Source organism: Puma concolor, chromosome C1 (genome assembly GCF_028749965.1).
Source record: "Puma concolor isolate L17-30 chromosome C1, mPumCon1.1.hap2, whole genome shotgun sequence".
In the NCBI taxonomy this organism is placed as follows: domain Eukaryota; kingdom Metazoa; phylum Chordata; class Mammalia; order Carnivora; family Felidae; genus Puma; species Puma concolor.
In genome coordinates, this window is record NC_141674.1 from 149,835,566 (window position 1) to 149,862,053 (window position 26,488).

Below are 26,488 nucleotides of genomic sequence, written 5' to 3' on the forward strand. Positions count from 1 at the left end.
CCTCTCTTCGCTGCGGACGTCCCTTACTTCTGGCGCCAGTTCCAGATGAGTTCAGTTTGGGGAAGATCCTTCATTTACAGGTTTTTTTTTTTTTTTTTTTTTTTTTTTTCTTCCTAGTTGAGGAAACTGAAGTCCCAAGGCCTAACGAGCGCCTGAAATATGGTTTTAAAGGTGGGATTGTATCAACTGTCTGGTTATTGCAGTTCAGGGTTTTTGAAGCTTCTTCCTCATTTCTCGTGTGTCTTGTCTGTTCTCCTCTGACCTCCGTGATTCTCTTTTCTGTTTAGGCTAGCTCGGCTCTCAGCGGTCCATGACTTGGTGTTTTCTGTCATCGTCTTCGTGCTCAGGTTTCCTACATCTCTTCAGGGCAGCCTGCGGTTCCTGCGATTCCTGCTGTTCCTGCTGTTCACTGGACAGGCCCCTGTGGATATCCTCGTATCACCTTGAAGCCGATGTTCATTTCCTCCGACCTTTATGAGTGTGTCTCCTGGGCTCACGAATGAACCGTGGTTTCGCGTGTAATTGACTACAAAGTCGGCCTGCCAATCACTTTTGAGATTAAAAGGTTGTGCAGAAAAACGTTCCTAAGCATGCTAACGCTTGTTAACCAAGTGCAAGTACAGGATAAGTACGTGACATTATAGGGCTCCCAGATGCAAAATCAAAGATACAGACAACTTTTATTTTTAAATTTTCTTTGTAAAGATTTTAAAACTAATATTTAAGGAATATAGTGAACTGTTGAAACTTTGAAAGCTGCTAGTGATTTTGCTAGTTATTAGTAAGTATATATTGGCAAATTAGCAACCTTTAAGAAAAAAAGTCAATATAGTTTAGTCACATAAATATAATTTTGCTATATAACTTAATTGTAGTAACATCAATCAAAACACATAATTTCATGCCAGTGACACTGTGGGCACATTGTAAATAAACTACTACAATCCTGGAACTTAGATCAGTTTCAAACTAAGCACCATATACAGGACACCTTCTTGTTTCAGAATACATGCTGCCTTTTGCAATGGTACTTACCCAGTCCTGTATCAGCTTACACTGGCTATTGCTATTGCTATAATACAGAGACTATCCTCCTTAAAAGGAAGATTAGTTACATATTGAATAGAGTTATGAGGCTGTTAGAACCTAACTGAAGCTTCTTTCTCTTCTGGTAAATCATTGAAGTAATACTACAAAACATAGCTTTTAAGAGAAGTCTTTTGTTTTCTGTTGATCAGACTTGTTTGTTTTGTTTTTAAATTAAAAGCATATCCATGGGAATGCAAGCTGGTGCAGCCACTCTGGAGAACAGTATGGAGGTTCCTCAAAAAACTAAAAATAGAACTACCCTATGACCCAGCAATTGCACTACTAGGCATTTATCCACGGGATACAGGTGTGCTGTTTCGAAGGGACACATGCACCCCCATGTTTATAGCAGCACTATCAACAATAGCCAAAGTATGGAAAGAGCCCAAATGTCCATCGATGGATGAATGGATAAAGATGTGCTATATATATACAATGGAGTATTACTCGGCAATCAAAAAGAATGAAATCTTGCCATTTGCAACTACGTGGATGGAACTAGAGGGTATTATGCTAAGTGAAATTAGTCAGAGAAAGACAAATCATATGACTTCACTCATATGAGGACTTTAAGAGACAAAATAGATAAACATAAGGGAAGGGAAACAAAAATAATATAAAAACAGGGAGAAGGACAAAACAGAAGAGATTCTTAAATATGGAGAACAAACTGAGGGTTACTGGAGGGGTTGTGGGGGGGGGATGGGCTAAATGTGTAAGGGGCACTAAGGAATCTACTCCTGAAATCGTTGTTGCACTATATGCTAATAATTCAGATGTAAATTTTAAAAAATAAAATTAAAAAATAAAAATAAAAGCATACCCAGTTTGCAGTTATGTGAGGGAGGTAATCTATAATACAGTCTACTTTAAGAATTGTTTTATAAAATCAGCCATCAGGAGATAGCTTTTATTTTTAATCCATGCAACTTTACAGTTTAATGAGGGAACATTATAAAAAGAAAATGAGGAAACCAAAGTCATATATTTGACCTAGCACCTAAGATGCTCATTTTATTTTATTTTTGTTTAATTTTTTTAACGTTTATTTATTTTTGAGACAGAGAGAGAGTGAGAGTATGAACAGGGGAGGGTCAGAGAAAGAGGGAGACACAGAATCTGAAACAGGCTCCAGGCTCTGAGCTGTCAGCACAGAGCCCAATGCGGGGCTCGAACTCGCGGACCGTGACATCATGACCTGAGCGAAGTCGGACGCTTAACCAACTGAGCCACCCAGTCGCCCCTAAAATGCTCATTTAAAAAATTTTTTTTTTCAACGTTTATTTATTTTTGGGACAGAGAGAGACAGAGCATGAACGGGGGAGGGGCAGAGAGAGAGGGAGACACAGAATCAGAAACAGGGTCCAGGCTCTGAGCCATCAGCCCAGAGCCCGACGCGGGGCTCGAACTCCCGGACCGCGAGATCGTGACCTGGCTGAAGTCGGACGCTTAACCAACTGCGCCACCCAGGCGCCCCTAAAATGCTCATTTTAAAGATGAAATTGAGATCACTGGAAATTATTTGTAATGAGAAAGACAAACAGAAAAGGGACAATCAAAATTCATGATTTTGAGATGCTCCTGTGATTTTTTAATTAAGGAGTGCATCATGACTGAGATTTTGGACACCTCATTACATGCCAAAGTATAGCCAAAACAGTATGTTTCTAAAAACAACTTTGTGACTGTATGAATAATAGAGCTCTTTGTAGGAAATAAAGGAAATATAAATAAGAAAAATAGCTAATAATTGCATCACTCAAAGATTACCCACTCAAAGGGTATTCTGCTAAGTGAAAGAAGTCAGAGAGGGAAAGACATATACCATATGATTTCACTTACATGTGGAATCCAAAAAACAAAAGAGAAACCAACTCACAGGTACAGAAAACAAGCTGGTGGTTGCCAGAGAGTGGGGGAAGGTGGGAGATGGGCAAAATGGAGGGGATTAAAAGATACAACTTCTAGTTATAAAATAAGACACAGGGATACAATGTACAGCATCGGGAATATAGGTAAAAATATGACAGCTTTGTATGGTGATAGATGGTAGCTAGATTTACGGTGATCACTTCATGATGTATATAAACGTTGAATCACTGTGTTGTACCCCTGAAACTAATATGTTGTGTGTCAACTACACTTCAAAAAAAAAAAAAAAAAGAAAAAGCCCAGAGATAATATTTCCTTTCAGTCTTTCATTCATATAAATATCAATAACTTTACAAAGTCCTGCAAACTTCCTTTTTAAACTTAAACTTATATCCTGAGTATTTTCCATGCCTAAAATTTCTCCAGTAGCTTATTATTCTGTATAATAGTTCACATTTCCAGCAACAATTCATCTAACATTTTCCCTGTTTCAGTATTTTTGTGATTATAAACAGTACTGGATAAGACGGCTTTGTACATAAACCTTTATCCACATTCATGAACATTTACTAAGGAAATTGTTAAATAGAAATAGAATTCCTGGGCATAAGAGTGTAAAAATTCCTAATAGATACTGCCATATTGCTTTTCAGGGCGGGCTGTATGGTTTGTACTTTAGGCAACATGTGGTTGTGTCTGTTTCTCCACACTCTTGACAGACTTGAGTAATATTTAATCTTCACTAATTTGATGAGCAAATTGGTTATAATATTCTGTAAGTAAAATATGTAAAACAACCCCCTGTATACACATGACAGTAGTACAGCACAGAGACCTTGAGGCTAATATGGTTAGCTGCAGGGAAAGGCAAGTTCAGAGACGGAAGCCTTGCTGTAGCTGTTCTCTAGTCTATGAGTTTGCACTTTTGTGAGATATTAAAGTATCTTGCCAATAGTCTAGAGAAACATTGTAACAATTCGTAGAGATCATTGATCACATAAGTGACTGGTTATTTTCTCTCACAGGACAGAGTCTCAAAGTAGTTGGAACTTCAACTTAGAATCTTAAAGATTCAAATTTTATGCATTTTTCTTTAATTATGTAACTGTGAGCAATAATCCTATTTTACCTTTATTTTCTAGTTGTTCCTTGTAATAATGCTACTTAAGGAACATAGAAGAACTTTTAAAATGATATATTTATTTATTTATTTATTTTTTTTTTAATTTTTTTTTCAACGTTTATTTATTTTTGGGACAGAGAGAGACAGAGCATGAACGGGCGAGGGGCAGAGAGAGAGGGAGACACAGAATCGGAAACAGGCTCCAGGCTCTGAGCCATCAGCCCAGAGCCTGACGCGGGGCTCGAACTCACGGACCGCGAGATCATGACCTGGCTGAAGTCGGACGCTTAACCGACTGCGCCACCCAGGCGCCCCTAAAATGATATATTTAAAGAAAAACTAACTTTGCAATTAAATAGCAATACATGCTCTCCAAATACAATTGCAATGGCAATGGAATGGGTGAGAATCAGTGAGTGAGTACAAAAACATATGGTTGAGGGTAGCCAAGAGCTCAAAGGAGGGAGACATGATAGGAGCTGGAGTGATTAGAACAGGTGGGCATAGGAATGGGTCCTAAATTAGCTTGAAGTTTGGACCAGCTGAGAAATGAGCTTAGGAAATTACCCAGTTCCACAGTAACTACTCAGGAATGTATTAGGGTTGTTTCACTTTGCCCTTTCCCCTTCTTTAGTACAAGAAGTATTTTTCTTGTTTATGGATTTTTAAATTCTAAGTACCATAATTTAATTAAAAACTTTTCTTATTTCTCCTGTGTCATTTTCTCAGTTCTTTATTTTCTAATGTCTTTTTATTAACGCTCTTTAAGAGAATTAAAGATGTTAAAAATGCATTTTTGAAAAAAACACCACATTTTTGGTTTCAGATTCATGTTTTTTTTTATTACATAAGAAGAAAATGTGATGGACACGATGTCCCTTATGGACAGTAGTCCTCTGGAAAATTCTCCAGAAGTCCCCTAGTAGACTTTCTCTCATCTGTCACTGCCCAGAATTGTATCACTTGCCCATTTGTGAAGCACTTTCAAGAGCTGTGTACTTGCCACTTTGGTGTACTAATTAAGATTTACATTCCTGGGGCTGATAAAGGGCCCACTTTCCCCTACAAGAGTGGATGCTGGAAGGAAATAAGGAGACAGCAAATGAATATAAAGTGTTTTCCACATGGAAAATACCTATACAATAGAAATGTATTTAACTTAAGAGAATAGATGTGAAAGTCACATCTCAATTATGTTATGCCTCAATCTTTAATCCTGAAATGGTATTACTCAGTATATTCACATTGTATTTACCACCTAAATCTACCATACTTGGTTGTGTCTTTTTAAATGTGAAAATGAAAATAATGCACATTTGTTGCAAAGATAATTATGATATATGGATAAGGAAGATGACAGAGATGTTAGTCTTCTTAGATTCTACCAACCAGAGAAGAAACCACTGTGAACATTTTTATACATCCCTTCAGAATTTTCCCCACACTAAGTGCATTAAATATATTTTAACAGAATTACATTCTATAGTATAATCACCTTTTACATTTACCAATATTGATATAGATCTACGTGATAGTTTTTAATGGCTGAATAGAATCTATTTTTAAAAAGTCACTTCTATATTCAAAAGAATTTTAGCTTTGCGATAGTGAAAATATTCAAAAAAGCGTATCACAAATGCTGAAAGCAATATTAAAAAAGAAATTGTAAACATGTTTTGACAATTGGAAGAATCACTAGAATACGTATATAGATAGCTTCTCAAGGCATCACACTGTCTCCCATACAAACCTACATCATGTGTCTCACTAACCTTTGGTAATCTAATGAACTTATTGAGCTTTCCTTTCACTTCAGAGCCCAAGATTTATTCCCAAAGGGCTCTAAGCCTTAGTCCTCTATCATTCACTACTGAATTTCCCCTCAATATTCACCATATTCTTTGATATCCACTACCATGATTATTAGGGCTATTTTTTTTTTTTTTTTTTAATTAAAGGGGATGGTAAGGAATCTGTTCTGGGAATAGCCTTAGAATAAGAATACCCTTAGAAATAGGGGCGCCTGGGTGGCTCAGTTGGTTGGGCAGCCGACTTCGGCTCAGGTCGTGATCTCGCGGTCCGTGAGTTCGAGTTCCGAGTCAGGCTCTGTGCTGACAGCTCAGAGCCTGGAGCCTGTTTCAGATTCTGTGTCTCCCTCTCCCTGACCCTTCCCCATTCATGCTCTGTCTCTCTCTGTCTCAAAAATAAATAAACGTTAAAAAAAATTAAAAAAAAAGAATACCCTTAGAAATCGAGCTTGATACTTATTTTAAAAAAATGTTTTTAATTTTGGGGCACCTAGGTGTCTCAGTTAGGTAAGCCTCAGACTTCAACTCAGGCCATGACCTCACGGTTCCTGAGTTTGAGCCCTGCATCTGGCTCTCTGCTGTCAGCAGAGAGCCCACTTTGGCTCCTCTGTCTCCCTCTCTCTCTGCCCCTCCCCTGCTCACTCTGTCTCAAAAATAAACATTTAGAATAATTTAGTTAAAAAGTTAGAATTTTTTTAAGTTCAAGAATGAACTATCTACAATTTATACCCAACACTTTTATTTAGTCATCCAATGAGAACAACCCAAATGATTTTCAAGTGTATGATCAAGGGAAAGAAACTACAAACAGATCTCATATTAATTTTGCTACTGCCTCTCTCTTGATTTAAACACTAAGGTGCAAAATTCTCTTTGACTGAAGATCCAGAGGATCCAAATTAGCTTTTCCTGTAACCCTGCATGTAGCCAACTCCTTACCCACCACACCTCCAAGCACTACTTTTGCTGTAGTTAACTCATAAATATATACAGGCCCCAGGAATACCTAAGAACTTTCAATATTTTCTGTTCAATATACCTGAGCTTTTTCTTTAGCAATATCAGCTGTCCCAACTAACTAGAGCAAATGCAAATGTTTCATCTCCTGAATATCAATTTGAAAATAAAATTTGGTTGAAATAAAACTTGGTGCAGTTTTTACCATCCCTAGAAAGCAGATAGGGTTAGATATGACAGTTACATTAAAAAAAACAAACTTCAAACATACACAAAGTTGAAGCTACGAATATGATTTAGATAAATTGCTTGATACTTTTCAAAACATGGTATTCAAATTCAATATCTATAATAAATTGTTAGTGAAAAATAATACACACAAAAATTGAACATTTGTTGGAAGATGGGGAAGAAGAGTCCTCTTTCACTGCTGGTAGGTGTGTAAACTGGTGCAATCATCTGGAGAGTAATATGGCAAAAACGTGGAAAGTGTGCACACACCTAACTTGTATAGATCCTAGAGAAATTCTTATTGCAGTTAGTTTTCTACTGTTATGTAACAAATTACTCAAAACTGAGTGACTTAAAACAGTATTTATTATCTCATAGTTTCTGTAATAATTCAGTAACATGTAGAAATCAGTTCCATTTCTATACACTAATAACAAGCTATTGAACAAAAATTAAGAAAATAATCCCATTTATAATGACATAAAAAAGAATAAAATACCTAGGAATAAATTTAACCAAGGTGAAAGACTTGTACACCAAAAACTATAAACATTGATTAAAGACACAAATAAATGCAAAGATATTCTGTGCTCATAGACTGGAAGAATATTGTTAAAATGACCATAGTATCCAAAGCAATCTACAGATTCAGTACAATCCTCATCAAAATACCAATGGCGTTTTTCACAAAAAAGGAACAAACAATCCTAAAATTTGTATGGAACCACAAAGACCTGGAATAGCCAAAGCAATCTTGAGAAGGAATAACAAAGCTGAGGGCATTACACTTACTGATTTCAAACTATAATACAAAGCTATAGTAATCAAAACAGTATACTACTGGCATGAAAACAAACACATCAATGGAATAGAATAGAGAGCCCAGAAATAAAACCTATGCATATATGATCAATTAATCTATGACTAGGCAGGCAAGAATATGCAATGGGGAGAAGACAGTCTCTTTGATACATGGTGTTGGAAAAACTAGACAATTACAAGAAAAATCATGAAATTGGACCATTATCTTATGCCATATACAAAAAAATTTACAAAATGGATTAACAACTTAAATGTGAGACCTAAAACCATAAAACTCTTAGAAGAAAACATAGCCAGTAAGCTGTTTGACATCAATCTTAGCAATATTTTTTGGAGCATTCTCCAGGCAACAAAAGCAAAAATAAACAAATGGGATTACATCAAATTAAAAAGCTTTTGCACAGTGAAGGAAACCACTAACAAACGAAAAGGCAACCTACTGCAAGGGAGGAGATATTTGCAAGACATACATCCAATAAGGGATTAATATCCAAAATATATAAAGAATTCACACAATGTAATATCAAAAAACAACCCAAATAAAAAATGAGCAGAGGATTTGAATAGAAATTTTTCCAAAGGAGACATACAGATGGCCAACAGTCATGTGAAAAAGTGCTCAATATACTAGCCAGGGAAATGCAAATCAAAACAAAAATGAGATATTACTTCATACTGATTAGATTGGTTATTATCAAAAAGACATAAAATAACAAGTATTGGCTAGGATGTGGAGAAAAGGGAGCCCTTATACACTGTTGGGAATATAAATTGGTGCAGCCACTATGGAAAACAGTATGGAGTTTCCTCAAAAAATTAAAACAATAACACAGGATCCAGCAATTCCATTTCTGGGTACTTATCTGAAGAAAACAAAAACACCAACTTGAAGAGATGTATGCACCCTTATGTTTGTTGTAACAACAGCCAAGATATAGAAGCAACCTAAGTGTCTGTCAACAGATGAATGGACAGAGACGATACGTTGTGTGCACGCACACACACACACACACACACACACACACACCAGAGTATTAGCCACAAAAAAGGAATGAAATCTTGCCATTTGTGACAACATAGATGAACCTAGAGGGTATTATGGTAAATAAAATAAGTCAGACAAAGACAAATACCCTATGATTTCACTTATATGTGGAGAAACAAAACAAGCAAAACAGATTCATAGATACAGGAAACACACCATTACCAGAAGAGGAAGGGTTTGAGGGGGGCTGCAATAGGCAGGGGAATCAAGAGGTACAAACTTCCAGTTATAAAATAAAGTCATGGGGATATAATGTACAGCATAGGAACAGAGTCAATAATATTGTAATAACTTCATATGGTGGTAGACAGTAACTACATTTCTCATGGAGATCAATTCATAGTATATACAAAATAAATCACTATGATGTACAATTGACGCTAATATGTAAACTATCCTTTAATTAAAAAAAAAGCAACAACTCAGAAGTAGCTTGGTTGGGTAGTTTTGGCTCAGGGTCTTTAATGAAACTGTAGTCCAGATGTTGGGGGGGGGCTCCAGTCATTTGAAAGTTTAACTCGGGCTGTAGGAGCCACTTCTAAAATGCTGCAGTCATTTGGCTTGCAAGCTGGTGCTAGCTATCGGCTGTTCCAGATGGGTATCCTCATAACACAATAGTTGGGCTTACCCAGAGCAAGTGATCCAAGAAAACAAGGTGGAAGCAGCAATGTATTTTATGACCTAGTCTGGGAATGCACAGGCCATCACTCTGCCATATTATGTTGGTCACCCAGGCTAACCCTGATACAATGTGGGAAAGGATTATACAAGAGCATGAATACCAGAAAGTGGAGATCATTTGGAAACATCTTGGAAATCGGCTTCCACACACAGGCCCATAGAAGATATGTATGACAATATTCACCGCAATATTAGATTTTCATTCTTAGAAAATTTGAAACCAAGTATGGTATGAGCCTGTGACGGAATACCTTGCAGCAATCAAAAGTAGTGAACTAGATGTACACATTACTTTTTGTAACTCAAAAGAAAAACAAATTTATAGCATAATGCAATGGATAAAGTTAAAAAAAACACTATGTTTTGCACACTGTATATTTGTAAAAATACACATGTAGCTAAATAAATATGTAAAAGGCTAATTGGAAAAGACACATCAAAGTATTTGTACGTGGGGGGAAGGAAATTGAAGAGTTGCTGAATGAAGAACTAGAAAAATAAAAGAAAGTCTTTGCAAGAACAATGTGAAGGATGTGACAAGAATCGAGGAGAGAAATTACCTTCATTGTATACAGTTGAGCTTAACTTTTTTTTTTCTTTAAGGTATATAGTGTAGCCCACTCAGGTTTGTGAGATCTCTAGATCTCACTAGAGCCAAGTTCCTAGTAGATAAGGCTCTATTAGTTTCCCAGTGTTGTATTTTTTTTTTTTTTGAGTCATAATCCTATGGAAGGGAAATTTTGATTCTCTTAAAAATACCTACTCTGTCTCCTTGTTGGCATGAAATTCTTTTAACAGAACACAAACTTCTTTCATTTCTCAAATGGACATATTTAAGATACAAATGACTTTGAAGAGAGGGAGCCCACAAATAAAATCTACAGGAGGAGTAAATGATTGATACCAAATTTCCTGGTTGAGAATGTGTTTACGGGTGGCTAAATGAATAGGATTTTAAATTTCTTGAAAGGGGATGAGGTTGGAGGTGATGGAAAAGAGAAGGAACACAGAGGGGGTGCATAAGGTACCAAGGACAGATTAGATCCTCATAATTTTGATTAAATTGGTGATTTTAACAAATTTCGTTTGGGGGTTGAAACAAGAAAAAACAATCACCTTGCATTTACAGTAAGTTAGTTATTATGAGTTCAACGTGTACCCATAGATAAATTTTCACTGTTCAATTTTCACGACGGTTAACAACTAAATAAATACTGAATTATTCTTTACAGATTTCAAACTGATGACTATTTTCTGTGTTTTCTGTGTTTCTATTACTCAGTTATTCTTGGTTGGTTACTCCTTGAGTGATAATCTAAATCTAAATATGTGGGGAAGCCACATATAATTTACAGAGCCATCAAAACTAAAGTGGAGAGTGTTCAGGTTTAAAGCCTAGTTTAAAGTATGTTGCGTATACTTGTTGTGTGACAGCAGAGGGTAAGGAAAATGTTATTATATTTAAAGTGAAAAAATGATACTGGTTTATTGTAGATATACCCAACCCAGGGTACTGTCAGTGCAAGATTCATTCACAAAACAAAGGATCCACAAATTTATAGTAACAATAGTTACCCAGACCAATTGCCCTTTTTCAATCACGTCCACTTCTTGAACGCCTACCCTTGGTGAGTAACAATAACGAAGACACTAATCTAAAGGAGCCACTATTGGACACCTGGGTGGCTCAGTTGGTTAAGTGGTTGATGTCAGCTCAGGTTATGATCTCACAGTCTGCAGGTTTGAGCCCTATGTCAGGCTCTGTGCTGACAGTTCAGAGCTTGGATCCTGCTTTGGATGCTGTGTCTCCTCTCTGCCCCTCCCCTGCTGGTACACTGTCTCTCTCTCTCTCTTTCTCTCTCTCTCTCTCTCAAAAGTAAATAAACATTAAAAAAATAAATAAAGGAGCCAGTATTTACCAAGATTTCCTTTTTTTTTTCAGGGACATTTATTTTTAAAAGAAAATTATCACTCTTGAAAAATTGTACTTTGTGTGTTTAAGTATTTTATTTCTCATTTATGAGCTCCTCAGACACCAGACATATTATTATCAAGCTGCTTATATACCATCTAATATAAATTAATGTAAGCATGTATCATCCCTAAGGCACAACACCCCCATGAAGAAGACTCCCCATGGAGCATCTGGCAGTTCAATAAACACAGAAACCAGACACTTTATTTACAGCACCACCTTGTTCTTTTCTTCACATAGTCTTTTTGATGAAGCACCAGCCCCTTAAGGCATCAGTGCAGTATATGGTTAACAAAAACTGACATATTTACATAACAACAGCTGATTTTCATAGAAGTCTCCACAAACAATCTAGAAATTTTGGAAAATACTCAGTGGCTTCGAAGCATTTTAAAGTTAGTAATATTTTCTTCAAAACTTTTCTACTCTTCCTTCACTATTAAAACCATTCTCTAAGGACATCGTCTCAGGACCACATCTTCACTAGGCTGTACGCTCCACGATGGGTCTGTGCCTGTCTCGTTCACCACTGATTCCTCAGAGCCCAGCAAGGCATCAAATCATATTTCAAGAATGCTTGAATTGGTAGCTCACGACTTATTAGACTAATTCATAGGATCAACTTTGCTTATTGACAACTGGGTTATATGTCTACCAGTAGAGACATTTCTCATTCAGAACAAGACTTTTAAAATGTATTCTAAAATTTTCATATTGAAAATATGAAAAAAACAAACAATAAAATGCTGTTCAGAGATGAAAGTCACAACATTTGACTTAAAACCACCCTCCTCCATCCAGCCCACTGTCTTTTGAGCTACAGTCTGTTGTTCCTCCTTTATGGTTTTGAAAAAATCAAATTTAAATGAACATTTTCAGGCTCATTAAGAAAAACTAAAAAACTAGTTTGTAAAAGTCTTTTATTGTATCCGTGCCACACATAGTAGTGAAAAATAACACTCCTAAAAAAAAGAATGCTACCTTTTTCACAACATTTTATTTTAAATAAAACTTCAAGTACTCTTACATAGGTACAAAAAAAATTCTGATCTATTTGCCTCCAACAGGCCACCACAACACACAGTAGATAAAACACAGTGGTTACAAATGTCTTTTAAATTTATTTCTGAGGCAAGGCAAATGGGAAGGAAATGTTTCTATGAAAAAATACTGTGTGTGTAGGAAATTGTCACAATTTTATTCCACATGGATACAAATGATTATACTTTAATTTAGGCCCTGGTGGCTTAAAATTATATAACAAAATAGAAAAATGGAAAACTAATATCCCCTACACCCTGTTTCAAAGGCAGGCACTACCAAGATCAAGGAGACGCCACAGTGTTGGTAGAGGATAATTACTGTACAAGCTGTATAGCTATAATTACCTTCAGACTAAAATAAAATGCTACAATCCTTCTAAGGCATAAACAATATCTCCAAACAATATATACACATAATACATATTTAAAACAAGACTTAATATAAACAATAATGAACAGTATATACATGTCAATTTTTCTTCACTGTCTTGAAATACAATTTAACTACACAAGTGATGCAGCAACATATATATATATATATATATATATATTTATATATATATATATATAAATGTACTTGTAACTCTACAGTAAAGTTTATTTTTGGTGCTTTATAGCACATCAGTGTAAACAGTTTAACTTGGCTTTGTTTTATATTTTAAAACATTCCTTGTTGTATTTTCAAGATTTAAAGCAATTTTCTAGTTCTTCCTTTTCACAGAAAACGAAGATTCTGGATGTGGTTTAATCATAAATAATTCATAAAATTAAATACATTCACTAAAAAATAAACTACAAAGTAAAAAAATGAAAAATAGATATTTATTGAGAGGGAAAGGAGAACCATTTCCCACATTAGAGCTCTGGTGTTGAATATTCAGTGCGATTTGATATATTTTAATTGCTATTGCACTATAACACCCTTTCCTTTGAAAATTCTTTGGGTGTGCTTCCCTGTTCTACCTAAGTTAGCTGATAAATCACACAAACCAATAACCAAGGGCCTTGGTTGTTGTAGGAGTGAAGCCTTTAAAAATGGTATCATTCTTCTGATACTTTTTTTTTTGTTTTTTTGTGATGCTTATTTTAAGGAAAAAAAAGTCATTATGTATGTGCCTTGCACATTTATGTAAATACAGTTCACATTGCTGGTCTCATTTGTCCTTGTTTAAAAGGAAAAAAAAAGAGAGGTTATTATAACTTCAGCTCACTTTGAAAATATCTGTCCACTTTTTTTCAAAATACTTCCTCATACTGTGGCCAGCTCTGCCTATATCAGAATCATCTTCATTAAATGTTTCACAGTTGTCAAAAACAAGCCTGACATCTACAGCAAAGGTTTCAAGGTTTGGATATCTGAAAGAAAACACATGATTTAGAGATTGTGTTTACAGGGTGGCTTTCTTTTATCAACAAATGAAGATGTAATAAAAGGTAAAAGGAAAAATAAAACTGAAAGAAAAAAAGATTAGGATAACTACATTTAAACTGACAGAAAACATATTATACTTTCTTATAGATAAACATTTAAAAAATTGCATGTGTTCTGAACCATGTAGGATTTAAAAAGATTAAATGGAAAAAAAACCATTTCTCTGAAGATCAAGATATATTTCAACTAACTAGCATTTTTCCCACATCCAATTTCCTGTCTGACCTGTACACAGTTCTCCGTCCCAAGACTCATCCCACTTGAATGATTTATTAGTTCCTCTGACCAACTGTGGTACCCTATCATTCATATTAAAAAATATTTAGTTGTGGGGCACCTGGGTGGCTCAGTTGGTTAAGCATTTGACTTTGGTTCAGGTCATGATCTCACAGCTCGTGAGTTCGAGCCCCACATGGGGCTCTGTGCTGACAGCTCCGAGCCTGGAGCCTGCTTCAGATTCTGTGTCTCCCTCTCTCTCTGTTCCTCCCCTGCTCACGCTCTGTCCCTCTCTCTCTCAAAAATAAATAAACATAAAAAAAATATTTAGTCGCAATAATGTAAATACTTCCTATGCACTGTAAACGTTATACTTGCCCTGTAGCCTTTACACACATCTCAGGATATATTGCTCTGTGTTAAATCTGCCCATTTCCCATTTCTGTTCTTTTCTCTTCAAATGTGCTCTTTTGCTAAAGCACTGGAGTGTGATAATCAAAACAAGCCAAAAAAAAAAAAAAAAGTATGTGTTATCCCTTCATCAGAGGTAACATTATGAGGACCTGCCTTTCCATAAGAAGCACTGTGGCTTCAAGTTCTTTTTTGGCAGAATAAGTCCAATCCTCTTTCTCTGTAAGAACATGGAGAAAAGAACAGAAAGGTGAATGAATCTGCCTAAACTCATTAGTTAAAAAAAAAAAAAAAAAAAAAGAGTGGTTTGTTTCAAGCCAACTGAAGCCAAACCAATACAGCTCACAAGATGGCTTCTGGAAATTTAAATTAATTCTAGCTTACGGTAAGCTTGATACTAAAATAATTTACCTATTAGAAATACCCATGAAGTACACACTGAAGCTCTGAGACCTGGGAAAGTAGAATTATTTCTTTGATGGACTGTCTTGTATAGTCTTCCCCTCCTTCCCACTTCCATTCTACTATGTGCCGTAATAAAAGGAGTAACTTCTCTCTATCTGCAATGGGCTCACCAAATTAATTCAGAACTTATGTCACCTCACCCATTTTCCTGTTCTTCTGGGGATTATTTTTTAATGAAGGCAAATTCACATAAAATAAAGTTACCCATTTTAAGGTGGCATTTAGTACATTCACGACATTTACTATTACCATTTCTTTAAAAAAAATTTTTTTTTTCAACGTTTTTATTTATTTTTGGGACAGAGAGAGACAGAGCATGAACAGGGGAGGGGCAGAGAGAGAGGGAGACACAGAATTGGAAACAGGCTCCAGGCTCTGAGCCATCAGCCCAGAGCCTGACGCGGGGCTCGAACTCACGGACCGCGAGATCGTGACCTGGCTGAAGTCGGACGCTTAACCCGCCACCCAGGCGCCCCTACTATTACCATTTCTATCTAGTTCCAAAACACTGCCATTATCCCCAAAGGAAACCCTGTATCCATTAAGCAGTTAATCCCCATCCCTCCCTATCTTGTCTCTGGCAACCACTAATATGTCTTTCTCTGTGGATTTATCTACTCTGGAAGTTTAATATAAACGGAATCATACAACATGTGTGGGAATAATTTTTATAAAATATTTTAAGGTTACTTTGAGAAATATTTACCTCTTTAGACTGTTCCTTACTGTAAGAGAAGGCTAATGATTTTTGCTGGGGAGACTAGAATCCAGGTGAAACAAATACTATTCTTATGTCTTGTCCCTCTTCCTTTACAGAAGGATGGATCAGCATATGGAACCCAGAAAGAGTCACTAAAGTAGGTACTTCCTCCACTCTATACATTTCTAGTTTAAACATTTGAAATAATGTTTATGAGTTTTGGTTCCAACTTATTAGTTTGGGTTTAATCAAACAAATTGGATTTAGAAGGGTTTGAATCCACTAAATTTTGCCTCCCACACAGCTGGCATCACGAACAGGATTATAGAGAACTGTTTCCCTCTCTCTGCGTGCTTCTGCTGTGACTTCCTCCATTCACCAGGCCTCATTCTCAAAAGGGTGTGCTAATGTTTGGTAATGTCTACGCTCTGCGTTGGTGTTTATTTTGGGGATCTGGAGGCTTAGGTTGATCCTCCATCCAGGAATTGGAGACACATGTCAAGTCTTTCTGTGTAAGTCTTGTCGTGGCCATGTTGACCATAGAGCCCATGATGCTGCCCACCTAAACATCTCATGTTTTGAAAGAAAAAGCAAAAGAACTAGTTTATATCCAGACAGCAGCCATTGCTTTTTGGTTCACATTAGAACCGATAGTTTTAATAATTTTAAATGTTTTCTGATTTGGGGCAGATCCCTTCTATAATTTTTTAAAAAATAAAACAAAACAGACATAATCTTTTGAAAGGCTGACATTTCAGTCTCCAAAGAAATAAGCTACTCATTTGATCAGTCTCTTAAATCCTTTCATACATGTGAGAAGGACACTGATTATTAGGAGTTAAATTCTACTTAACTCTTCTACACTGAATGTAAATTATGGAGCACAGTGATTTTCACCAAAAGAACATTAAGGAGGAACTAAACAACATACTGCATTGTAAGGATAACAACACCACCACCACCAACAATAATAATGTGATTAAAATCTATCTTGCAGTTATTCTTTCAATGTAAAATTCCTTCTTTCTCCATATTTTTTGTGACCTTGCCTGAAATTACGGTCACAGGGTAGATTAAGCTAAACCAGTACGAAGGAGTAAGAGGAGCAGAGGAGAATGGAGAAGAGAACACACAAGCTCCCAGCTCCTGGCCACTTACCTGGGGGATGCTTTTGTGCGGGCTTATTTGGTAAGTGAACAGCCTCATTTTTGTGGCTGCAAAATGGGCCACTGTTCAGAACCAACTCAATTCCACTAACAGCTGCTACTTGCTGATAGGAATTTTGAGGTAGTCTAACCAATATCATTAACTGTGGCCAGGAAGTCACTTTATTCTTTGGGTAGGATCACAAAGAGAATGTGGTAGAGAAGAGCAAATAGTAGTTTTCTTTCACATTTTAAAAAGTAAATTTTTAGTATTCTCCAAGACCTCACAAGAAAACTTTTAATATTTAAAATTTCCAATGACCTTCTATCTCTACATTATAACAATCTGAAAATATTACAGTCAATTTTTATTAAATCTACACGAGATGTTATCAATATTCCGCTGATGTATGATAAAAGCTCTCGATTATGTTATTTACTTACTTTGGGAGACTTCCCTGTTACTTTTCTTTACCTCTTAGGCTGGGTCAGGTGGCCTTCAATGTCAAAAGCAGCTTTATCACACTGCTTTTCCATTGTTCAAAAAATTTTAATTGACTTGTCTAACCAAACACACATACAGACAGACATATACACACGCACCCCTCCAAAGGTAGGGCTTTTATTTAATGTGTCTTTGGCTCACTAGAGGACTACCCAACACATATTAAGCATTCAATAAATATTGAATTGAAATGATTTACTTACTGCCCACTACTTAATTTCTCTCTAATTGTGGAAAAATCCATAGGCTTCTTAATAACTTTCTTATAACCAGGAACGAGTTTCAAGTTTACAGGAAGTAGAAAAGGCCACGCATCCTCATGAGTTTCCATTTCAGTAAGGATCATACTAAAAAAAAAAATAATGTTTGAAGTCAGTATCTATGCTTTAGAATTATCTATTTTTATTAAAAACTTAGCTTTTATAATCCTTCAAGTAAAAACAACACAAATTCATTTATTAGAAGAGATGAAATACATTTACTGATATTGTAGACTGTACATTTTCCTATCTGTCAAAAGTTGTCCAAAAGTCACCTTTAATACAGTAGAAAGTTTCTAAACAAAAAAAATGAGTACGTGTGTCTGAAATAATTAATACCTGCAAAGAGCGAGGTCTTTGGAGTCATCTCTTTTAGGTTTCTTAACAGAAGTAGAACTTTCCTGTTTTGACAAGTTAATAGAAGTGTTTTCCTCTATTTTTCTTTTTTTCAGGTCTTTGTTTCCTCTTTTCAGTGAACTGTTTGTAGATGCAGAGTCTTCATCTTCAGTATCCCCTGTTAAAGTTCCTTTCTTGCCTTTCTTTGACTCATTAGTCTTTTTTCCTTTGACATGAAGTTTTTTGATTTTTAGAGTTTGACCACTTGCCTTTAATTAAAAAAATAAATAAATAAATAAGAAAATAACCATCTACAGACCTTTTATTATTTTAGCGGCACCTGGGTGACCCCGTTGGTTGAGCATCCGACTTTGGCTCAGGTCATGATCTCACTGTTTGTGGGTTCAGGCCCCGTGTCGGGCTCTGTGCTGACAGCGTGGAGCCTGGAGCCTGGAACCTGCTTTTGATTTTGTGTCTTCCTTCTCTCTCTGCCTCTCCCCCTCTCACGCTCTCCCTCTCTCTCTCAAAAATAAATAAACATTAAAAATTTTTTTTTTAATTATGTAAGTCTAACAGGACAAAAAGAATATTATCTCTGATCTAGAAGGCTGATAATTTTATTTTTAATAGAGACTTATGAATTTGTTTTCCCATAAGGTTAAAATCTAATAAAGCATGAAAAATCTATCTTAAGAATTCTTAAAATTCGAAGATGTTGATCTTATGGTAATCTATCTTTGGTACTAAAGAACTTAGCAGTATTCCTTTAGTGTAGTCACTAACCAAACGAGTTTAAAGGTACAAAAGGACTATCTTTGAGAACACAGTTAGGAACAAAGGTGAAAATGAACAAAAATATAGACCTTATTAATAAGATACTTGAAGAGGTAGTTGAAAAGCTAGGCTAAAACATGAAAAATAGCTCAGAAAGTGTCAAATAAAGGAAAAGTCCTTTATATGTGATTAAATCTACTGGAAATTGATATATCTCTGTTTTTTTAAGATAAAGAAAAAAAAAACATTTGCTATGAAAAGAGAGCTCCATAAAATTGTGTTTCTCAGGTGTGAATAAAGCAATGGTGAAAAATGAGAGAGAGAGAGAGAGAGAGAGATGTCTGTTTTTGCAGAAAACAATAGACATAGTATAAAAGAGATCACATTTGAAATTTAAGGTTACGAATTCTAGCTATAGCTCTGTCAGTGACTAGCTATGGAATTTGCACAAAAATGTCTGTGAGGCCCTATTTCGTCATCTGTAAAATTAGAAAAGTAAGCCACACAATTGGTAAGGTCATTCTAGCTCTAAAATTACATGAACAAAAATCTCAGTGTGGCCTTCTGCAATGTAACTACAACTGTAGACAGCACATTGATGTAACAATGAGCCCCCGTCCTTCATCTAGAAATAGGGAAACAAGTCTGTATTTTGACAGTTAAATGTTATAATAAATATAATGGATCCTAGGAGAGAGATAGGCAGTCGCTGGTAATGCACGATTTTGTTTTGGTTTTCCAGAATAGTGCTAACCTTCTTTTTAAAAATGATTTTTTCTCCTACCCAGACTGTTAAAAATTCTTAGACCGCGAGTCAGATATTTGGTCTAGCCTTAATCTAAAGTTGGCTCTATTCTTGAAATACAGTTGGCTGAAAACATTACTTTGGAGTATTTCATATTAATTTCTTTGACAATTTCATGAACTCTGCTATTAACATTTTAAAATAATTGCTCTTAAGCAATTAAAATTATTTGGTTTTCTATTAGGAAGTTAGAAATATAGCTAAGGAGATATTTTAATTGCCTGAAATAAGAAAGCAAACTATCAATCTGATACCTTCCCCATATCATATCAAAGAATCACTACCCCCTTGTCACTAAAATAATTAAAATGTTTTACTAAGTCTCCTTTCCATTTAGTTTATTAATTTTTATTCACTAATATCTGATATTCTGAGTTTTCATATAGCCTGAGCTTCTAGCACTCTTAAATCATAAGAAAACAGAAAGAGGATGCTTAATATAATGATGAAAAAGTCCATTCAATGAAGATTAAATTAAGTTAGATTGAATAATTATGCCACTTAACAAGGACAATATTTCATGAATACGGGCCAAAACTTCTAGTTCTTTATGTGAACTAAATTATTACTTGGGATACTTTTCTAATAAACTCATAACTACGGTAGGAAAACATGAAACTTAAATCACAGAATCAAAAGGTTTTTGTGATGTTTCAAAAAGACAATGAAGTTTATACATTTCTTTAATAAATAATGTTTATCAGCTTGCCTCATTACAGTGTACACATACACACACACATATATATCTGTATATTACATTTTCATTTTAGAAAGAGAGAGACAGCATGCGAGTGAGCAGAGGAGAGGGAGAGAGATAATCTTTAATTAATTAAATAATGATAAATGTATATTAATAACATTAACTTTAAAAATCTTTTTACGGGGTGCCTGGATGGCTCAGTCAGTTAAGCAACTGACTTCGGCTCAGATCATGATTTCATGGTTCGTGAGCTTGAGCCCCTCATTGGGCTCTCTCCTGTCAGCGTGGAGCCCACTTCAGATCCTCTGTACCCCTCTCTGTCCCAAAAATAAATAAACATTAAAAAAGTCTTTTTACATCAAAATCAAATGTGTAATATTTTTATTGCTATAAGAAACGTAACATCTAATTCACTACCTTAAATAAACAAAGAGAGCAGAGGCTTAGAAATCTGCATTACATAAAAGCACTTGGATTAGATCATAGGGTTTAGGATTCTTTGACCACTGCTTGAATGGAGTAATATAATTTAAGCACATTTACTGAAAATAAATAGTCTACCAGATGATTAACAAGAATTAACACACCAATTTGTTAGTAATTCGTGAAGCTTTAAAGAAGATTTCTATAAGTTGACAGTTAAGAAGCTAAAACATAATTTATGTACAACCAGTGAAAATTATTAGTGAACTACACTTAACTAGATAGGATAAAATAATCAAGTAATGAAAAATTAAAAAGTGATTACTAGCGAATATAATGCCAGGCAGAACCATCTGCTGTTTTATAAAATATAAACATATAATAAAAGATATTATATATTATAAAAGTAAAATATAATAAAAATAAAATATAAATAATACAAATAAAACGTAATAAAGTATTATATACATATGTCACCAAACTTTAAAGTCATAAGAACTCTCACACACATGACTATATTTGATCTTCAAAAACCTCTATAAATTAGATACTATCCCATTTTACAGATAACCCTGAAGCTAAGAATGTGGTCCAATGTTTATAAATCAGGGAGGTGAGAAAAACCACCAAGGGACCGAAAAAGAGCAAAGGCAGGTAGACAACCAGTTAAGTATGGTATCTTAGAAGCCAAGTGGAAACGGGGTTTTAAGGAGAGGAAGTGCTCCACTCTATTAAATGTAACTAATAGGTTAGATGAGGTCAAAGCACTGATCACTGAGTTGAGCAATGTGGAAGTCATTTGTGGTCATAATAAGAGCACTTCTGGAGAAGCTGTGGAAGTACAAATCTTACTGGAGTAAGTTCAAGAGTGATTTGGAGGAGAAAAATCAGAGAGAACAAGAACAGAAAACTTTCCACAAGTTCTTCTATAAAGAAAAGGGGAAAAATGGAGGCAGTGGAACAAGGAAGAAGTGAGGCCAGAAGAGGGTTTTTGTTTAGTTTTCTCAAGATGGAAGGAAGGAGGCTGGATGGAATTTTAGTAGGCTGATGAGAACAACCCAGGGGAGAAAGAAAAACTGATGATGGTACAGGAGAAGAGAGAACTGTTGGTCATACTCCTAAGAAAGTGAGGGGGGGGGGTGCCTTGGGTGGCTCAGTTGGTTGAGCACCCAACTTTTGATTTTGGCTCCGGTCATGATCTCACAGTTGGTCATGAGATTGAGCCCCACACTGGCTCAAAGCTGAGCATGGAGCCTGCTTCAGATTCTCTCCCTCTACCTCTCTTTGCCCCTCCCCTGCTTACATTATCTTTCTCTCTTACTCTCAGAAGAAGAAGAAGAAGAAGAAGAAGGAGGAGGAGGAGGAGGAGGAGGAGGAAGAGAGAGGGGATGGGTTCCTCAAACCAACTTAGAGCCACTAGTAGTTCATGGCAACAGGAGAGAAGGGAGAGTATGTAAGCACACATACAGGAAGGATGGTGGATGTAGTGGCAAATTCTTACGATCTTTTCTTCTGGCGGCTTCTATTTTCACAGGGAAATGGAAGTAAGGTCATCATTTGAAAATACAGATGGAGGAGACAGAGCTGGAGGTAAATCATCAGGCACCATTAAAGGCCCTCTTAATGACTTGAATTTAAAGGGCTGGGTGTTTATTCCAACCACATTCAGATATAAAAGTATAGGTGCTGGAGAAGTCAAAGTTGGATTAGCCAGAATCATGGTTTTCCTAAGTGAGAGAGCGGCAAAGGGGATAAAGGTGGATACAGTGATTATGATAATGAAATGTTGACACATTACAAGCTAGGTTAGGAGAAAAGAAAGGACCTGAAGGGGGAGAGGGTCTTCAGATAAACGGTGAAAAGGTCTTCAGATAAACGGACTGGAGGCCAAAGGACTGTTGGAGTTGGAGTGAGAAAGGGGGTAGACAGAAGAGAAAGGAGGTGGTGAACAGATGCGTGTTTGGAATTTACTTTATGGAGAGGCAGCAGTTACTGGTAATGATTAATGATAGCTAGTGGTCAAGAGATTAAACATGGGAAGTGAGAGCCTGAGTTAGGAAACACCTAACAAAGACTCTGGCCCTCAGTACACACTGACCCTTTCACACTTCTTACTTCTTACTTTCTAATTCTATTATCATGTTGCTTCTCTTTAATCAATCGGTATGAGTGTCCACAGGTTTCTAATTTAAATGTGACCAGAAAGTGACTTAAAATATATATGCTTGTTACCATGACCTAGCAATTTAACTCCTTAGATATATACCCAAGTGAAAACATTTATTCATACAAAAACTTGTGTATGAATGTTTCACAGCAGCATTATTCATGGTAGCCAAACCATGGCAACAACCCAAATGTTCACTAACTGAAGAATGGATAAACAAAACGTGGTATATCCATATAATGGATTATCATTTGACTATAAAAAGGAAGTACTAATACATGCTAGAACATGAATGAACCCCGAAAATATTGTGCTAATGCAAGAAGTCAGGCACAAAAGGCAGTATATTGTAATGACCAGAATAGGTAAATCCACGGAGACAGAAAGTAGACTAGTGGTTGCCAAAGGCTAAGGGGAGAGGAGGAATGGGGAGTGACTGCTCATGGGTACAAAGATATACTTTTTTTAGGGTTGTGAAAATGCTGTGGAATTAAATAGTGCCAATGGTTGTACAACTTTGTGAATATTATAAAAACCACCGAATTGTATGCTTTAAAAAGGTGATTTTTATGACTTATGAATTATCTTTAAAAAATCTCCATACGACTCTGCATTTTGATTTGGCAATTAAAAAATTTAGTGTTAGATCAGTCTTACCTTAGCAATGCAAGCTGGACAAAACCAGTCCCCATCTGGTATGGTTGTAATCTTGGGTCTATGGCAGTATGTGTGACAGCCTTTGTCACAACCATCACAAAGGAGGAGCAGTTCTTCATTATCTCCCTTTCGACAGATCTGGCAGTACTATAATACATGAGAAATCATTTAAAATTAACTCTCTGCTATGAAGAAGAGTTATTGGGATATTAAACACACCATCATTCCTAATTTATATTAGTAACAAACATTCCGCTTGCTAACAAATATACAGTAGCCATACACATCTATGTATCTCTCATTACACAGATATGGACCACATGACGGGTGAGCAGTTCAATTGGGGTAAATGCACATTTCGGGTACACTGCAAAGAACAAAGCTAGAGGTTGAATGCCTGCACACACTTCAGAAGCATGTACACATTAACATATGAAATAATTAACATGACATTAGAGCACATAAAGCAATGAGTAGCTTTAATACATGGTGTTTTAATTTTTAATGTATTTCATCTTTTGCTTATCTTAGTATCCTCATGATATCCTGAGAAAGAAATAAGTAAGAGTTAGAGTAATTTTTAAGATAAAAATTAGGAAACTTGTATTAGTATCAAAATTACATATGGTAATAAAAAGATGACCCTATATATTGAGTAAGTTATCCATCTATTTTTTGTGATTGATTAAAAAATGTGTCCAAACCAGGAAACTTTGGAATTCAACCCAAATCAAACAAATGTGTCACAAGTGCAGAAAATGGATCCCACAAAATGTAAAGAGGAGAAAAGTGATACAATAAATTAAATCAAATAATTTAATTAGTTATGATTTATTTTGTAGAACAAAATTACTTCTCTGTGAAAAAGTTTCTAATGTCATTAAGAACTTTAAAATATATAAGGAGAGTTTTCCCCCCATGCATGCATATTCTGTATAACAAGTTTCACAAAGGGAAAGAAACAAAGTCAGATAAGAAAAACTTTCAAGATGGCTTTATAAACTGTATTTTGACCTTTAGTTTATATTCTCAGTCACGGTAGTAAATGTCTTGTAGTAAATGTCTTGTAATCAATATTTTAAAAAATGGAAACATTTAAACTTTAAAGCATACCAATTTAAAGTTATATATTTATACTCTTAAAAACAAAATAGCTTAACTGCTCAAACTTATTTTTAAAATTTTCAATATAACAGTAAACCTTAAACTGGGAAAGTCTAAAATAGTGTTATATAACTCAATATGTACAATAATGATAGCTTAAAAATTTTATCAAATTGCAGATACACACTATTCAGCTTAAAAGTCTATCAAATATATGTAAAATACATAACACTAAAATTGGCATGTGTGCTAGGAGCAAAAACAGCAGAGGTTAACATTCCAACAGTAAGTATTTATTTTATGACCTTTCCTAACACCGTATCACTAAATACCTCAGCATGGTATTATTTCTCCAAATTTAAACTACAGCTTTAAAACTTCCACTGTAAAAACATTCATTGCGAAATAACATTTGGAAGGTTATATTTAAATCCCTATAACAGTAAAATTAAAACGTCAGATTCACGAACATTAAGTAAATTCTGTTTCTATAACAGATAACTAAAAATACTATAAAGTGCGTCTTACATCTCACATTTATGATTGAAAAATAAAATTATTTTCTGATACTTATTAAGAAAGGATGGCAGGTATCAAGCTTATAACACTTGAAAAATCACAGCAGTGGCTCATAATATGCTACAGCAAATGTAGAGCATAAACAGTAGATATTGCGTATGCTTAACATTACCAACAATACAAAGCAAACTGTGGACAGAGAATTATCTAGAGGCAGATTATGATAGCTTCTTCTTTCCTTGGTAAGCCTGATCTCTGACAAATGAGGAATATCTAAGGGTAACTGAATACTTTAATTTTGTTAGGACTTGTTATGAGGATTAGTATAGGCACTATTACATTACTAGTTAACAGTTAAAAAGTGCTCATTAATCTTTGAAAATGAAACTATGCCTTCTTTCAAAGATAGTTTCAGAGAAAATAATGTATTATTAAATATTAAAAAATGAAGATTATAACATGAAATTAAATAATAAATGTATATTAATAACATGCAAAACAGTTTACGAATTTGCTAAAAATGACATAAAGCTTTTAATTGCAGTAAGTATACTAATGTAAAGGCCGATTTTGGTAACAAGCTCTGGGTTTCTATATATAAATTACAACAAAACTGACCACACTGCAATGACTATTATGGTGCATATGAGAAAAATAATGGTTTGATGTAGGAATTCAATTGTTTTTAATCATTACAGCCTAGATTTCACTGAATAGATTTCTCCAAGGTGATTTTAAAACTGGTTTTAATATTAAATTCTAGAAGAAAAATTCTTTTTACCTGGTAAAAATGCTACCAGATGAACAAAACAATGCCTTAAAATTTAGGTAAATCATAACATGGATTGGAAAAGACCTAAATTTGAGAAGATTGTGAAAACTGCAGATTCATTATTCCATGGATATTTTATGAAGAAGGGAAAAACCACAGAAGAAAAAAAACACATTTTTTTCTTCACAGAAGTAAAGAAAAACCATATTTATTTGTAGGAATGAATTAAGTAGTCTAAACTTAGAGATGAAAATGAGGGCAGGAATGCTAAATTATTTCAGGATCACTTCTTTTCTTTCGAAATCATTAATAAAAACATATCTCAAATGTTTGGATTTTAAAGCTAATCTGTAATTCAAAAGCAAATGATAAATTAAGCCATAAAATTTCACATATTATAAATATTTCTATATACGATATATAAGAAGCAAGAGAACATGAACATGACTTA

At 35.1% G+C, this 26,488-nt stretch overlaps 1 protein-coding gene and 1 long non-coding RNA gene across 24 annotated transcripts in view; one reads left to right on the top strand and one right to left on the bottom strand.

Moving 5' to 3' along the window:
• Window positions 1-10: 10 nt before the first annotated feature.
• On the top strand, window positions 11-583 carry LOC147578494 (uncharacterized). 3 transcript variants are annotated; one of them, XR_015255252.1, is made up of 2 exons: window positions 11-80; window positions 288-583. It is a non-coding gene; the product is annotated as an uncharacterized LOC147578494 (long non-coding RNA). The 3 variants fall into 3 exon arrangements; XR_015255251.1 differs by having other exon boundaries at window positions 18-171; XR_015255250.1 differs by having other exon boundaries at window positions 22-171; window positions 348-583.
• An 11,923-nt stretch (window positions 584-12,506) lies between these two features.
• The window catches only part of BAZ2B (bromodomain adjacent to zinc finger domain 2B), a 330,135-nt gene continuing 316,153 nt past the window's right edge, over window positions 12,507-26,488 (bottom strand). For 20 of the 21 annotated variants that reach the window (XM_086718691.1, XM_086718692.1, XM_086718694.1 and 17 more), the window contains 4 exons: window positions 23,643-23,789; window positions 18,120-18,385; window positions 17,724-17,867; window positions 12,507-14,002 (listed from right to left, as the gene is read on the bottom strand). In XM_086718691.1, the coding sequence (XP_086574817.1) occupies window positions 13,849-14,002; window positions 17,724-17,867; window positions 18,120-18,385; window positions 23,643-23,789 (711 nt within the window). In that variant the 3' untranslated portion in view covers window positions 12,507-13,848. Of the gene's footprint in view, window positions 14,003-17,723; window positions 17,868-18,119; window positions 18,386-23,642; window positions 23,790-26,488 lie in introns of those variants that run through there. The other variant, XM_086718709.1, reaches the window with a different exon arrangement.